At 43.1% G+C, this 15,039-nt stretch overlaps 1 protein-coding gene across 1 annotated transcript in view; it reads left to right on the top strand.

Moving 5' to 3' along the window:
• The first annotated feature begins 460 nt into the window (after positions 1-460).
• Positions 461-15,039, top strand: part of Uxs1 (UDP-glucuronate decarboxylase 1) — a 91,795-nt gene continuing 77,216 nt past the window's right edge. The window contains 2 exon segments of the mRNA XM_015499667.2: positions 461-523; positions 525-570. Of these exon segments, the coding sequence (XP_015355153.1) occupies positions 476-523; positions 525-570 (94 nt within the window). The 5' untranslated portion in view covers positions 461-475.

Here is a 15,039-nt window from a genome sequence, read left to right as displayed (position 1 = left end):
TGGCATAAATATGTGTTTCCTTTCATGTCAACCCTACAGTGCCCACCGCGTGCCACCCGCTGGGCTGGGTTCGGAAACTCGGAGCCCGCGGTCTAGCCTTCAGTCAGGGAGACACACCCTTTCTGACTGCGAGCCTTCCACACCTCGGCTCCAGCGATCCCCAGAGCGGACGGAAAACACGCCAAGATGCGCATGCGCCGCGCCCTCCCTCAGACACGTTCTTCGAAAACCCAGGCGCGAGCCTCGGCCACTGCGCCTGCGGGAAGAAGAGCAGTAGGGGCGGGGCAGCGGGGGTGGAGCCGGAGGCGGGGGCGGAGTTACGCGTGCGCAAGGCTCCTGCGGACAGGAAACCGGAGCGTGGGGGCGGGGCCGCGCGGGCGAAGGGGGCGGGTTCTTCCCGGGCGGCCGCCGCCGCGCATTGTGTAGCAGGCGGGCCCCCGCGCGGCAGCGTCCAGGACCCGCGCGGCTCCTGGGGATGGTGAGCCAGGCGCTAGTGCGCCTCGTGTCTGCCGTCAACCGCAGGACAGATGAAGCTGCTGCTGGGCATCGCCTTGCTCGCCTACGTCGCCTGTGAGTACACGGCGCGGTGGCCCTGAGAACCCCATTCATTCCCCGGCTCCGCGGCGGGGACTAGGGTGCTGCGGGCCCGGCAGCGGGCGGTGTGGGGCCCCAGGGTGGCTCTGCATCCAGTGTCCCTCCCTTCCCCGGGAGCTACTGGTTCTACCCTTTTGCACTTTAGCAGCAGAGCAGCCGGCCAACTTGGGCGCAGACCCTGGGACGCTTAGGCCCAGGCGAGGAGACCCGGAGGCCGAGTGGAAGGGCCTTTGCCCCGGTCTCGGTGACCACGGGCTCCGCGCGGCAGAGATGCCACCGTCCTCCGCCTACCCCGCGGCCCCGCACTGGGTAGCACGGGACTCGGTGGCGGCACTGCTGTCCGCGTCGCCCTGGGAGCCTTTGAGGGTCCCGGCCGGCGATTCCAGAGAGTGCCGCGCGGGGACACCCTTCAGGACGCCCGCGGCCGCGCTGCGGTGTTGGTTAAAGTAGGATAAAAATACTGTTGCCATTGGCAGAGTCCCCGCTCCGACTGTTTGCTCCACAGGAAAATTACTCAGCATTTAACTCTGGGGGAGCCAAGTGTTGCCAGCCCCTGCGACCGCGCCCAGGTGTCCAAGCGCAGAGGCACCGGGTTGCCAGGTGTCCCCCCGGGGCTCCGCGCGACTTCAGCCTGGCCCAGCAGGGAGCCCCACACAGGAGACCTGGCGGGGCGTTCCCACAGCTTTGGCTTGTGAGGTTCTGCTTTCTGCCTCCACTCGCATTCTGCTGCCTGGAGAGAGGACAGGAGGACCAATTTGCAGACAGGTGGTGGGTCCTCTGCTTCTCTTAAGAGAGGCATAAGCTGTTATTTATTTATTTATTTAAAGGTCTATTTGGTGGGAAAATATTTGCTGCTATTAATACTTTACCAAGTACCAAAATTTGACTAAAAATAGCTCCCAACGTGAGGTCCGTTTGAATCGTAGCATCCAGATAGATACATAAATGAACTGGTTGAGTTACTTAGATCTGATTCCCAAGTGACTGGGTACTCTGGAAAATGGCTTCAGCTGATAGGAAGGCAAGTGTGAGACCCATCCTGTCTGCTACAGCCCATCTGCTCCAGGAGGTGGAGTCCGGAAACTCAAGCAGGGTTCCTGGTTGCTAGGAGAAGTTTCAGGGATGGGTATTAGATGTGAGTAGTTTTGCAAGGAAGTAAAAACTAGCCTGAAGTGTGAAGTCAGTATTGAGAAAGAAATCTGAGACCCAAGAGAAAGAGACCACTTATGATTGAATTATTATTATAATAATAATAACATGACAATAATAATACCTAAGTTTGTTTAGTGCTTAACTGTATATGCACAGGTATGATTCTTAGGACCATTGTCTCAATTATCTTAACAACCCAAGGAAGTAAGTACTATGATTGTTCCCATTTTAGGGGTGAGAAAATTAAGTTCAAGAGAGATTAGGAAATACATGATCACACAAATGCAGACTATGGAGAGCAAAGGTTTGAGCCCTCAAATGACACTGGGGCCATTGGACTGCAGATTTCAGTGTTGATTTGGGGGTTGGAGGGGAATGTTTGGTGCTTCACTTTTAAAGTTAGACCCAGGGGTTTAGAATTAATAAGTCAGGGAATTTATGGAGCCATAGAAAATTTTTCACCATTCACTTGTTCAGCAAATCTTACCTAGTCTTTACTCTTGTCTCTTGCTGAACTTGGTACCAGGGTACACTAGGGAGTGCAAAAACATCTAGTTTTTGCCAAGATAACACTGAATCTAGACCCAGTAGCTTAACAGCAATGGTCTCATACTTTCTGAGTATACAGAAGAATCATCTAGAAGGTGTTGCTTCTTTTTTTTTTATAAATATTTTTTAGTTTAGTTGTCAGTGAACCTTTATTTTATTTATATATGGTGCTGAGAATTGAACCCAATGCCTCACATGTGTTAGGAAAGCACTCTTCCACTGAACTACAAACCCAGCCCTTGTTTTGGGTTTTTGTTTTTTTTTAAAACACAGATTGCTGTCTCATATCTAAAGATTCAGATTTAGTAGGCCTAGGATATGTCCTGAAAATTTTGCATTTTTAATAGTTTCTTTGTGATTCTCTTGCTATGGAATAGGGAACCCCCATTTGCCAAGAAAGAAATGGGCATGAATCGGACAATCATCGAAAGGAAAGTTATATGAAGGAAAATTGCAAACTGATGTGAATAAAGGAAAGGAATGCATGAGAGCTTGTGAAGGGACTCCTGAGTGATAGCATTAGGGGTTTTTGACTATGCATCAGAATCACCTAGAGTTTGGTTTTTCTTGTTTTGTTTTTTAAACACAGATTGCTGCCTCCTATGTGAAGTTTAAGGTTCCCTGGGGAATTGAGGTGTGAGCAGACAATGACCAATCTGTAGGTGTTCATAGAGAAAGTATAGAAAGTATATGTTCCAGAAGAAACAGTTATGTGCAGAGTCCTGTGGCAGCCAAGAGCAGGGAATATTGTACTAATGCAAAGAAGAGTAGTGTCATTGGAGTGTGGAATTATAGCCCAGTGATGAAGTTTTTGAGGCAGATCAGGGTCAGAGTAGACAGACCTGGAGGCCTCAGTCCAGCTCACGAATTGGGTGGTCATTTTAGCCAGGATTTTAAGACTGGGATGGAGGCAATGTTAATAATGAATGATGATGGTAAATGAGAGCAGCTTTGCCAAGAAAAAATGTTACAGGGCTTCTCTGCTTGATAGTGTTTGAGGATTCTAAAGATGTAGACTGGTCGCAATGACTCCTGTGATTTCTGTGTTTCTCCTTGTTAATAATCTTGCTGTCCTATTATGAATAAAATCTCAACTCTGTTTAAAAAACAAGAAAAGCGTGTACATTCTCCTAATTATATATACCTTCCCTGCGAGTCTGCCTTTTAGAAACTTCCTTTTTGTTCCTCAAGCTCAAGTTCTGTGAATCTTTCTACTTTTAATTCTCTCCCAGTCTTTGTTGCTCACTGTTACCTAGAGTCTCCCTTCTTGCTGTCGTATAACTTCTGCACCAACTAGTGGGTGAGTGTGTGAGAGAGAGAGACCATAGGCCGACTTACATTTCACTTGAATTCTTTTCCATGCACATGTTCTTTTCTCAATGAAATCCCTAATCCTTGAGGGCAGAGATTGAGTCATCTTCATTTCAGCCTGTATAGTGTTTAAGGCAGTGCCGTTAATGCATCAGAAGAGTTCAGTAACTACAGAATGGATTGAATCAAAATTTATGCCAACCTACTAGGAAGTTGCTAGGTGTAGATCCAGCTTAAGTTATCTTTAGGGATTTTTGTTTGTTTATTTTAAACATATATGTAGTTTAAAAAGTCAGATGAATCTCAAGCAAAGTTTGCAGTCACATATCCTTGGCAGGCTTTGTTAGGTTTAACAACCTCCATGCTCCTGTTTCCGCATACCCAGAAATAAGCCCTTCGAATCTACCTAGCTCATTATTTGATTATTTTCATATTTATCATTGTTTTGCTGAATCAGGCTTTCTGATTTTTCAGTCATAGATAAAACATACCTGTGACTTTGTTGTTTGGGAGATGATTGAGATCAAACTTCAGTTTTTATGTATGACTATTCACAGTGAAATGCTATTCACAGTGAGTCATGGTGTATATTTCTTTTTACTCTCTCTAGAGCTAATTGGCTGTTTTGGCTTTGTTTTCAATATGCTTCGCTTTCTGCATACTATAACTGATCCAACTCCACATATTTTGCCAGTTGTCCATGCCTTTGCCCAGGAGGTTTATAATTTTTAAGCATCAGAATATCCCTTCATTGGCACACCTTTTAGAAGGAGCTGATCACTGGCATCAGGAGGTAAATTTTGGCATTTTTTTCTTCTTTTTTTTTTTTTTTAGTTGTAGATGTTTAATTGTAAAATACCTTTATTTTATTTATTTATTTTTATGTGGTGCTGAGATCAAACCCAGTGCCTCACACATACTAGGCAAGCGCTCTACCACTGAGCCATAACCCCAGCCAAGGAGGTAAGTTTTGAAGCTTTATCCATAAGTGTCTTTTCTGCCATCATACTTGATGGATTGATAATGTAGAATTCCAGAAAACAGTCCCTTCAGGATTTTAAGGTATTGTTGCATTACTTTCTGGCTTCTAATACTGTTGAGGATTTTTGAGTCAGTCCTTCTATTTGGAGATTGTGGGCTCTGTGTGCCCCAGGTAATCAGGACTCACTACCCATTTCCAGCCTACGGCCCCTGCTTTTGATAGCACTGCCATCCTCACCCTTCGTGCTCCAGGGCCTCGTGTAGTCGCTATGCCCAGAAGTGAACACACCTGCCTCACCTCTCCTCTGGGCCCTTCGTGGTGCTATAGATGCAGGTAGCTGCTTTGGTTTTCTTCCCCTCTGGTCTGGTAAATAACAGCATTCAGGTGATGGTACTCAGTTAAGAGAACAGCCTCTCCTTTGCTTCAGTCCACTGAAATAACCTAAAGAATAAATCTTGTGGGCTAGGGTTGTGGCTCAGGGGTAGAGTGCTTGCCTAGCACAAGTGAAGCACTGGGTTTGATCCTCAGCACCATATAAAAAACTAAATAAATAAAAATATTGTGTCCACCTACAACTAAAAAAAATAAATAAAGAAAGAAGAATAAATCTTGTTTTCAGCCTCTGAGGGTTCCCTGGCAGCTGATTGCTGCAGCATAACAAAGCCTGCACTGACTGATATATTCCTAATGTTGAGAAATGTGAAGGTAGGCCTGGGTATATCTTATCTAGCACACCAGACATTTTTGAGCCCTTGCAATTGAGAAACACATATTCAGTACTGAGATTATTCTTAAAGTATTTGGTTATTTTCTTCCCTGCCCCTATTTCTTCTTTGGAACTACTTATATGGATTGGCTTTCTGTTGCTGTGACAAAATACCTGAGAAAATAAACTTTCAAGGAGGGAAAGCTTGTTTTGATTCATGGTTTCACTGGCTTCATTCTGTGGTTTGCTTATCCCTGTTGCTTTGGACCTGTAGTGGTATAGTGTATCATGTGCATGATGGGAAAGGCTCACCTCATTGTGATCAGAAAGCAAAGAGACAGGAAGGGACTGAGGTCCCCATATCTGCTGCAAGGGCATGTCCCAGTAAACTTACTTACTTCCACTAGATTCTACCTCCTAAGAGTTCTACCACTCCAGTAGTGCCATAGGCTGGTGACCACACCTTTAGTACAAGGGCTTTTGGGGGACTCTCCAGATCTACAAACTACAGCACTACCATATTCTGATATAGAATTGCTTAGACCAGTTTTTTATTTCTAAGTTTTATTATCTTAAAGTGTAGCTCTACTTTCTTAAATCATCCTCATCTTTGTATTTATTTGTATTCTTCCAGGGTTTTGTTGTTGTTGTTGTTGTTGTTGTTGTTTTTGCTATTGTTTATCACTTAGAATCATTCTCTTCTGTTCTCTGAATTAAAAAAAAAAAAAATGTGGTCCTTGCTTCATGGTTGTATTCTCCTAATGATAGTTTTGTTTGCTGACTTTTTTCTGAATAGTTTCTCTCCTTCAGGTTGCTTTCTCCCTTACTGAGTATCCTCAGATTGTCTTTCATGTTTTAATAGTGGGAGGCCCCTAACGATGATGAAGAACACCCGATGACTGTGAGCTTCGCCGTTTCTTGTTGAAGCCTTCCGATCTCAGTGCTGTAGTTCCTCCTGGGGTGTCATGACCAGACTCTCCCCATCCTCTGCTGGATGGGGCGGCCTGGCTGTCCACCTCCTCAGCAGGGAGAGGACTGCAGGCCTGTGCAGCACCCTCCTTATCCCAATTGGACTGGCGCTCCTGGATCCAGAGAGGAAAGTGTTGGTCTTCTGTCAGGGCAGGACCTAGACCTGGAAGTTTGTCCTACTTCTTAGATTTATTTGAAAGTCATACTCCTTGTCTTAGCTGCCTTCTCATCTCATGCGGATGTGCCAGGCTACACCAGTTCTTGCCCCTTTGTGGGTGTGAATTAGCTGTTCCCATTGCTCACTTGGGTCCTGTCTTCTCCCTTGCCCTTATCCATGTTCTTTCCACCCTCCAGCAACATTTGGGGGCTAGCTTTCCTTCTTCCTGTTCACAGATTTATTTCTTAAACAATAACAAAAAAATAAAAGGAAAAAGAAAGTTCTGACATTCTGTAGAGTTAAGAAGCCATTATCTTTTCACCTTCAGCTCTCGAGAGCTGGACTTGTGACATCCAGTAAAATTCTCGAACTTTTTGGTGTATCATGGGGTTTTTATTGTAATGACATCTTAGTTGGGTATCTTTCTTTCCTATTACTGTTATTCTGCTGAAAAGAAAAGACATAAAACCCCAAAATCATATAAAAGAGTGTCTAATGCATTAACTTTGTGCTTATGAACACAGATTGCAGACTTTTTTGTGGTTGGGATGTTTGTTACTATATGATTTTGTCCTTTATATATATCCCTCACCCACGTGACCAGAGGCCACCCTCACAAATTCACTCAAGAAACATTTCCTGGCTGGTTGCCGTGGAAGATAAGCAGTGAGTGAGACATTGTCATGATGGCGGCAGACTCTAGGGAGAAAATAGCTAAAAACAAACTACATCAGTGATGTGTCCAGTCTCACCTGAGTGTGAGAATCATCCTGGGTTTGTTGGATGCAGGTTCCTGGAACCCTCCTCACACCTCTTCCATAGCAGCCTGGTGGTTGCATGTGAAACTTGGAAATGTTTTGATCCTTCAACATTTGAGTTTGGAAAATTTTATACCTATTTTCTGCCCTTTCTTTATTTTTTTTTTATTTTTTTAGTTGTAGATGTACACGTACGTTTATTTTATTTATTTATTTTTCTGTGGTGCTAAGGATCGAACCCAGTGCCTCATACTTGGTAGGCAAGTGCCGAACAACTGAGCCACAACCCCACCCTTCTGCCCTTTCTTTTGAAAAAGAATTTTGTGAACACCCAGACACCCTCCACCTAGATTCACCAGTTGTTTACATTTGCTACATTTGCTTTTTCTCTCACTCTTTTTATATATGTATTTCATGTGTACTTTTTTGGTTGAAATGATTGAAAGTTAGAGTCATAACACTTTAAAGATTTTAACATATGAACCTGAAGAATAAAGGCATTCTTCATTACCATTATAGCACCCTAAAAATCAACATAAATAATATCATCTAAGATATAGTCCATATTTCCTCCATTTATAGCATAAAAATCTTTTGTAGCCTTTCTGTGTTTTTTGTTTCATTTTTATCATTTCAAATCTAGTGTCCAGTCAAGATTTACACATATTGCATTTCATTTGGTTGCTATGTTTCTTAAGTTTCTTCAGCTATAATATTGTTTTTTTTTCCCCTCCAGAACATTTACTTAAAAAAAAAAAAAAACACAGTTCAGTTGTCCTAAAAATATCCTGCATTCTATATTTATCTGATTGTTTCCTTGTGATTAAATTTGGCTAAATATTTTTAATAATAATGAACATTGTATCGTGGGATGTGCAATGTTGTGGTGTTTTGTTTTACAAAACTACTGTTCACAGTGCTTAATTTGATGGGAATTGAAGCCGGGGCTCACTACTACTGAGCTATATCCCCAGCCTAGCCTTCTTTTAGTTTGAGACAGACTCTTGCTAGGTAGCCCTGGCTGGCCTCGAACTTAAGTCCTTCTGCTTCATTGTCCCTAATAGCAGGGATTACATGTGTGCACCACCATGCCCAGCTACATTGCTTCATTTTAAAGGTACATTTTCCCATTACTTAGTCTGCATGGTGATTCTTCAGACTATGTGTGTATCTTCTCCAGTTAGTGCCTTCTACATCCATTGACAGTCCTTGCCTGGACCACTTTTTATATTGGACATTGCAACTGGTGATTTTCAAATCCTTTGACGTTTACTGTCATTCTTCTGAAAAGAACTTTCTTTCCCTCCCTTTTCTCTCACTTTCTATATTAGTTTCTTGTGGCTGCAATGGTTTATCCCAAACCTGGGGGCTTTAGAACAAGAGAAATTTGTTCTCACAGTTCTAGAGGTCAGAGTCCAGTCAAAGCTGGCAGGACTGCATGTACTCCCTGTAAGGCTCTTTATGGCTCCAGGTGATCCTTCCGTTGTGCCTACATCACTTCAGTCTCTGTCCCTGTGTTGTTCACGTGGCCTCCTCATCCTCCCTCTGTGAGATCTTTACAAATTCCAGTAGAAACCAGGCTTGGAATTTTGAATTTGGATCTCTCCTAGGCTAATGATATACAGTTCCATCCTTTTTTGTGAGGTTGGGCAGTGGCAGAGAGCTCAGCTCCCAGTCAGCCCCATAGACTCCTGCAGCATGCAGTGTGACTGACTAGCATGTGCCAGAAATAAGTTGGATTAAATGCATTTTCAGTTTATGATCATCTATCATGATGTAACACCACTAGAAGTTGAGGAGCACTTGTAGTTTCAGAATCACTACATCAATACCACTGTCAATAACAAACTTAAGAAAATTTAGGATTTCTTTGTCATTCTTTTTGTCCTTAGGCTACATTGCTTTAAGGATATGCAGTTAGATATTGTGTCCAAAAGTTAACTGAAATGTTCTTTCTATGCCTGATACAAGTTAGGTTCATTTTAGTTTTTTGTTTGCGTTCAGTTTTAGGGTTTGCTTTGTTGTTTCTCATTGTTTAAAATATGTAAACCGTTGGTTCAAAAGTTAATACTCAGATGTCTTTCACTGCAGTCTCTTGCCTCCCTGCTTTTTTTCTTTCTTTGTTTTAAACAACCCATATTTTACTTTACAAATATAGGCATGAGTCTGTATCTGTGCATCTTTTATCCAGAAGAAAATAGTGTGCTGTATAGACAATTTTGCATCTCTTTTTTTTCCTGCTCATTATGTCCTGGAAAGAACTGAGTATGAAGTTGTAGACATCGCCTTCCTTCTTTTCTCACCTGGATCAAAATCCTGTGAGTGTGGACTGAATTTTACTGGACAAGCCTTCTAAGAAAGGGCATTCAGGTATTTCCAAACATTTTGCTATGATAAATACTGTTACAGTAAAGAGACTTCTGCTCAGGCTCCCATCAACCATGTTTAGGATCCTCTTTTTTGCCTCCCTCCCCAACAAAATACAGCGACAAATTTTACATTTTCACCTGTGTGAAGAATAGTATCCCTTGTGTTTTGATTTGTGTTTTTCTTACTGGGAATGAACTTTATCATCTTTTTAAATATTTAAGGGTTATTAGTAGGTCTTTTTTTCTGAACTGCTCATATTTTTGTCCATTTTTCTTTTGAGTCTTTGGTCTTAATTTTTAAGAACTCTTTACACTGGGGATGTGAAGTGTCCATTGTGATGTCAATTGCAATGATTTTCTTGAGCCTGGTGTGGTCAAATATTACAAAAAAAAAAAAAGTTTGGTCTTGTTGTCTTCTGTATTCATGAAAGGTGCCCATTTTGATCACACCTGAGTTAAAGCAAATGAGGTTCCTTAGCCTGAGGCTCTAGACAGCCCCAGGATGGGGTTGGTCACTACAGTGATTGCATGATCAGAAGGTTGGAACATCAGCTTCAATACCAAACTCCAGGAAAGGGTCTGTAGTGCTGAAGACTGAGCTCTTAAAAACCTGAACAGTAAGTTTTGAGGAACTTCCAGGTTGTTGGTGAACCTGCTGGAAGATGTCGTGCCCAGAGAGGGCCTGAGAGCTCTCCACCCTTCCTCTGACCTCATCCTAGGCATGGCATCCACGGAGTTTTCTCCAGGGTTGTAGTCTTTACTTTAAAAACCTGATAATTATAAAGAAAGTATTTTCTTAAATCCTGTGAACTATTCTAGCAAATTTTTGAACCCAAGAATGATGAGAATTCCTGATTTGTATCTGCTTGGTCAGAAGTGCATGAAGCCTGGGACTAGTAGTTGGCCATAGTGGGGCTGTCCTATAGGATGAAGCCCTGAGCTTCAGCCTGCACTCCATATGGTTGGTATCAGAATTGAATAAGATTGCGGGTGTGGGAGAAGGAGTGTTCTGGGGTAGAAGCAGGATTTAGGACCTGGGAATCTTCGTTTTCACCAATTTTCCTATTTCCCCATGTAGTTCTTAAGAACTGGTCAAAGTAAATTGCCAGATACTGTGACAGAAAGGAGATCCTGAACTTTGAAGGAAGGGGATACTCTTGAGGCAGCTGGCATTGAGTGGGCATTTTGTGGCTCAATAGGGATTGCACGGTGGAGTTGACAGTGAAGGGGAGTCAAGGGCAGGCGGCAAGATGCAAAGAACAGGAATCCTTGGGGCCTATAAAGTACAATGTGAAGTCTGATTCAATACTTGATTGAGTGAGGTGAATAAATATTCAGTGAGAATTTATGTGTGAGAAAGGAAAGTTTGATGAACATACATACCCTAAGAATTAGGGCAGGACAAAATATAATGAATTGTGCATTTGGGGGTGTCCCATTTAACTTGAATATTATGCTTTCCTCTGTACATTTATCTGTTTGAGATATGCTGGTGACTTTTAGCTCTGGCATATGACGCTGCTGTATAGGTCAGTGCTGTGGTCTGAATGTTTTTGTTCCCATCCAAATTTATATGTTCAAATCCTCATCCTCAAGGTGATGGATTAGGAAGATGGGGCATTGAGAGGTGATCAGGTCAAAGTGTGGAGCCCTTAGGAATGGGACATACCCAAAGAGCTCCTTGCTCTTTCTATCATGTGAGGACCAAGCAAGAAGACGTCATCCATGAACCAGTATGCAGGCCCTCATAGGACACCTAATCTGCTGCTGCCTTGTTTTTGGATTTCCCAGCCTCCAGAGCAAGGAGAAATAAATTTCTGTTGTGTATAAGCCACACAGTCTATAATATTTTGTTAAAGTGGCATAAACCAAGAAGTCGAGAGCATGTCTGTTGTGAAGATGCAGGACTTTCATGAAGAGGTATTCATTCATAGGTGAAGCCAGTTCCCCAGTTCTCCCTGCATATTGAACCCACATTGCATGCCTCCTTCAAGTGTCTTTTCTTGCTTTATATACTACAGATGTGATGATTTGTAGGTACCACCTGAGGGGAAAAAATGTTCAGGTTTAGCTCTTTTTTGGAAAGGGTGTTTTCACTTGTCCTGATTGAGCTGCCCAGTAACTTAGGATGAGCCGTCTGCCTTGCTGGGGCTTCTAGGTTTTCTTAGGCCTTGCAAGCAAGAATAACTTTTAAAAAATACTATGCAGAACTGAAAGAATTTACGTAAAGACATGATAGCTCTAACTGATTGCCACATGGGAAAAGAAGACACGTGGGTCTTATAAAGTAACCTGTGAGAGGAAGGGACTCCCAAGCAGGAAGCACGCTGACAGCCACTGAATGGGAGAGATTTTGATATGGCCCTTTGCTTTAAAAGGGTGAGGAGTGAATTTGAAATTAATCTGTCAGTTTCTTTTGACTTCCGGACTAAACTTTTTAGAGTTGTTTTAACCAAGATAAATAACTGAAGTAAAGCAACAAAAGAAAACATTTGAACTACTTCAAAGTAGTCTTTTTCAGAGGGAGTCTAAATGTGCTAAAAAAATGAAAATCATTTTCAGGGTGGTGAAATCTTAGAGTGTTATCCATGGTGTCTTTAAATGTTTTTATAGCAGTTACAGAAATTAAAAACAAAGCATGCTGGTTCTAAGTTGACGTACATACTACAGTACGTAGTGCCTGGCTTTCATTTATTTGTTTAAAGGTATCTACAGGCAGCTGGGTTATATCAGCAGCAGGAGATTAGAGGTGTCGGACAGCAGAGTTGTAATAAATAAAAGAATCTGGATAATCTGATTCTCATCCAGGGAGCCAGTGGTAGTTCTTGTGGAAATGTTGTGGGGTGTGGATAAAGGATCCTCATGGTGGGACTCTCAGCAATTCTCATAAGGGGACAAATCAGAATCTTTCTTCCTCTTAGTTTCTTTTGCTGTTATTTTAGAATTTGACTAGAATTCATCTTAATTACCTAAAAGACAAAAATTTCTCTCCCTAATTTTCAGTGCGGTGATACTCCCCCACCCCCTACAGGCCTTTTCTGTCCTCCTTAGATTGACTTCCCCTTGCCTGTGTCCCTGACCCCAACCCCCGCTACCCTTGTAGATGATGAGTGCTGCTCTGTCCTTGGGTAGAAGGAATGACCTGCTGCAGTCACCCTGATATCATGCAGTGAGGAGTTGCAGGGAGGTGCCTTCTGCATTTTTTAGATGGGAAGACTGAGGCACAGCACATTTAAATCCCTGCCCCAGGTCTCAGTCTGACTGCAGTGATTTTGTGATGGCATAGAGGGACCTGAAGGAACCCCAAGACTGTTCCTATCCCATTTGTTGCATGGATTAGGCTGTTTCTCTTAATTGTGGCAAAATGCACATAATATAAAATTTACCATTAATAACTTTTAAAAAAAAAAAAAACTGGGAATTGAACCCAGGGCCTTGCTTATGCTAAGCACGTACTTTATTACTAACCTATACCCCAGCCTTTATTTTAACCACTTTTTAAATGTATGTTTCCGTAGAGCTAAGTACATTCACACTGTTTTACAACCAATCTCCAGAACTATTTTACCTTCCCCGGCTGGTGGGCTGCTGGTACTTCTCTCCCCTAGCCCAGGCAACCATTTTACTTTCTATGAATTCACCACTGTAGGGACCTCATATTAATATTAGTGGAATTATGCAAATTTGTTCCTTTTGTGGCTGGCTTATTTCACTTAGCATAATGTCTTCAGAGTTCCTCCATGTTGTGGTATGTATCAGAATTTTCTTCTTAAGTCTAACTAATGTTCCACTGTATGTACATACCACATTTCTACTCATTCATCTGACCATGGATATTTGAGTTACTTCCACCTTTCGGCTATTGAGAATAATGCTGCATGGGTGCACAAATACCTCTTCAAGACCCTGCTTTCAGTTCTGTTGGGTACAAACCCAGAAGTGGAATTGCTGGAGCACATGGTAATTCTGTGTTTAATTTTCTGAATTAACTGTCATACTGTTTTATACAGCACCTGCCCACCTCCCTCCCACCTCCTTTGTATCTCTCCACCCTTATGTGCCCTCCATTCTCTCTCTCACCTGTAACCGACCCACCTCTTCAATCTCCTCACTCCCCACTCACACCCTCTTCTCTTCTCCACTTACCCCCTCACTCTTAGTCTCACTCTGTCCCTTTTTTCTCTCTGATTTGCATTCATACTTGTAGATCCCGCCTTCTCCCTCCCTGCACCCTTTTACCTTCACCAGCAGTCCAAATCCTTGCCAACATGTGTTATCTTTATTTTATTATAGTAGCTATCCTAATGGGTATGAGGTGGGCATATAAACTTTTCATGAGACATGTCTGAAAGAAATGTTACTTTGAGGCAGTCCTCAGTGGGGTGCTTACAAGATGGTGGGGGGTGGAAGAAATATAGACATCTGTATCCTTGGGTTCAACCAGGCATGGATTGAAGATGTTAAAATAATTATATCTGTTCTGAAAATGCACAGGCTTTTTTCTTGTCATTAGTTTCTAAACAAGAATAAATAAATGCTATTTACCTAGCATTTACATTGTACTGGGTGTGATAAGTTCAAGTAAACGTCAGAATGTGAATAGGTTCTATGCAAATACTGTGCCATTTTACAAAAGGGACTTGAGCACTTGTAGATTTTGCTATGGAGGAGAAGTGTCAGTTGGGAACTAATCCCCCACAGATACCAAGGGGAAACTGTGTTTTGGTGGATCAAGATTGGAGATGTTTCCTGCCTTGTCCTTTTCCTGGTGAGTGGTCCAGTAGCCTCTTGTTCCCTTCTCCCTCCTTCCCTATAGCACTAAGGTGGCTAATGGTGGCACGGTGTAGTGGTCACAGGTCTGCCATTTTGTCTGGATTGAAAGCCCCAAAACCTCAGTTTCCCCAGTTTAGGTGATTGGAACATTCCTCTGACTGAGCCCTACTGGTCTTTTAGGCTGCAGTGTGCTATGTCTGCAAGAGCTTCATGCACCTATCCCATGTGCTTATGCCTGGCACTGCCCTGCCCTGCCCCACTGTCACTGACTTCCCCAGAGCCCTCCCAAGGCACCTGCCCACCTCCCTCCCACCTCCTTTGTATCTCTCCACCCTTATGTGCCCTCCATTCTCTCTTCCACCTGTAATCCACCCACCTCTTCAGTCTCCTCACTCCCCACTCACACCCTCTTCTCTTCTCCACTTACCCCCTCACTCTTAGTCTCACTCTATCCCTTTTTTCTAACTCTTTTGTAGACTCTCCCTTCGTCCTCTGAGAACCTGGTGATAGGCAGGCAGGGCACATTAGGCTGACCTCCAGGAACAGCATGTCACAAGGTCTAACCATGTGGATGACCACAGCACCATGGAGAATAAGCCTAGAGCACCATCTCAGTTGGAATGCAGAATGCCTGCCAACAGTCACGCCCATGGTCCCAGGTCATGACTATATACCCAGGTCATGCGCCTGAGCACTGTGGATAGAAAGTAGACCTCCTG

Source organism: Marmota marmota, unplaced genomic scaffold, assembly GCF_001458135.2.
Source record: "Marmota marmota marmota unplaced genomic scaffold, marMar, whole genome shotgun sequence".
NCBI classification, from domain to species: Eukaryota; Metazoa; Chordata; class Mammalia; order Rodentia; family Sciuridae; genus Marmota; species Marmota marmota.
Note: the sequence above shows the minus strand (reverse complement) of the source record. Positions and strands in the feature narration are given on the sequence as shown.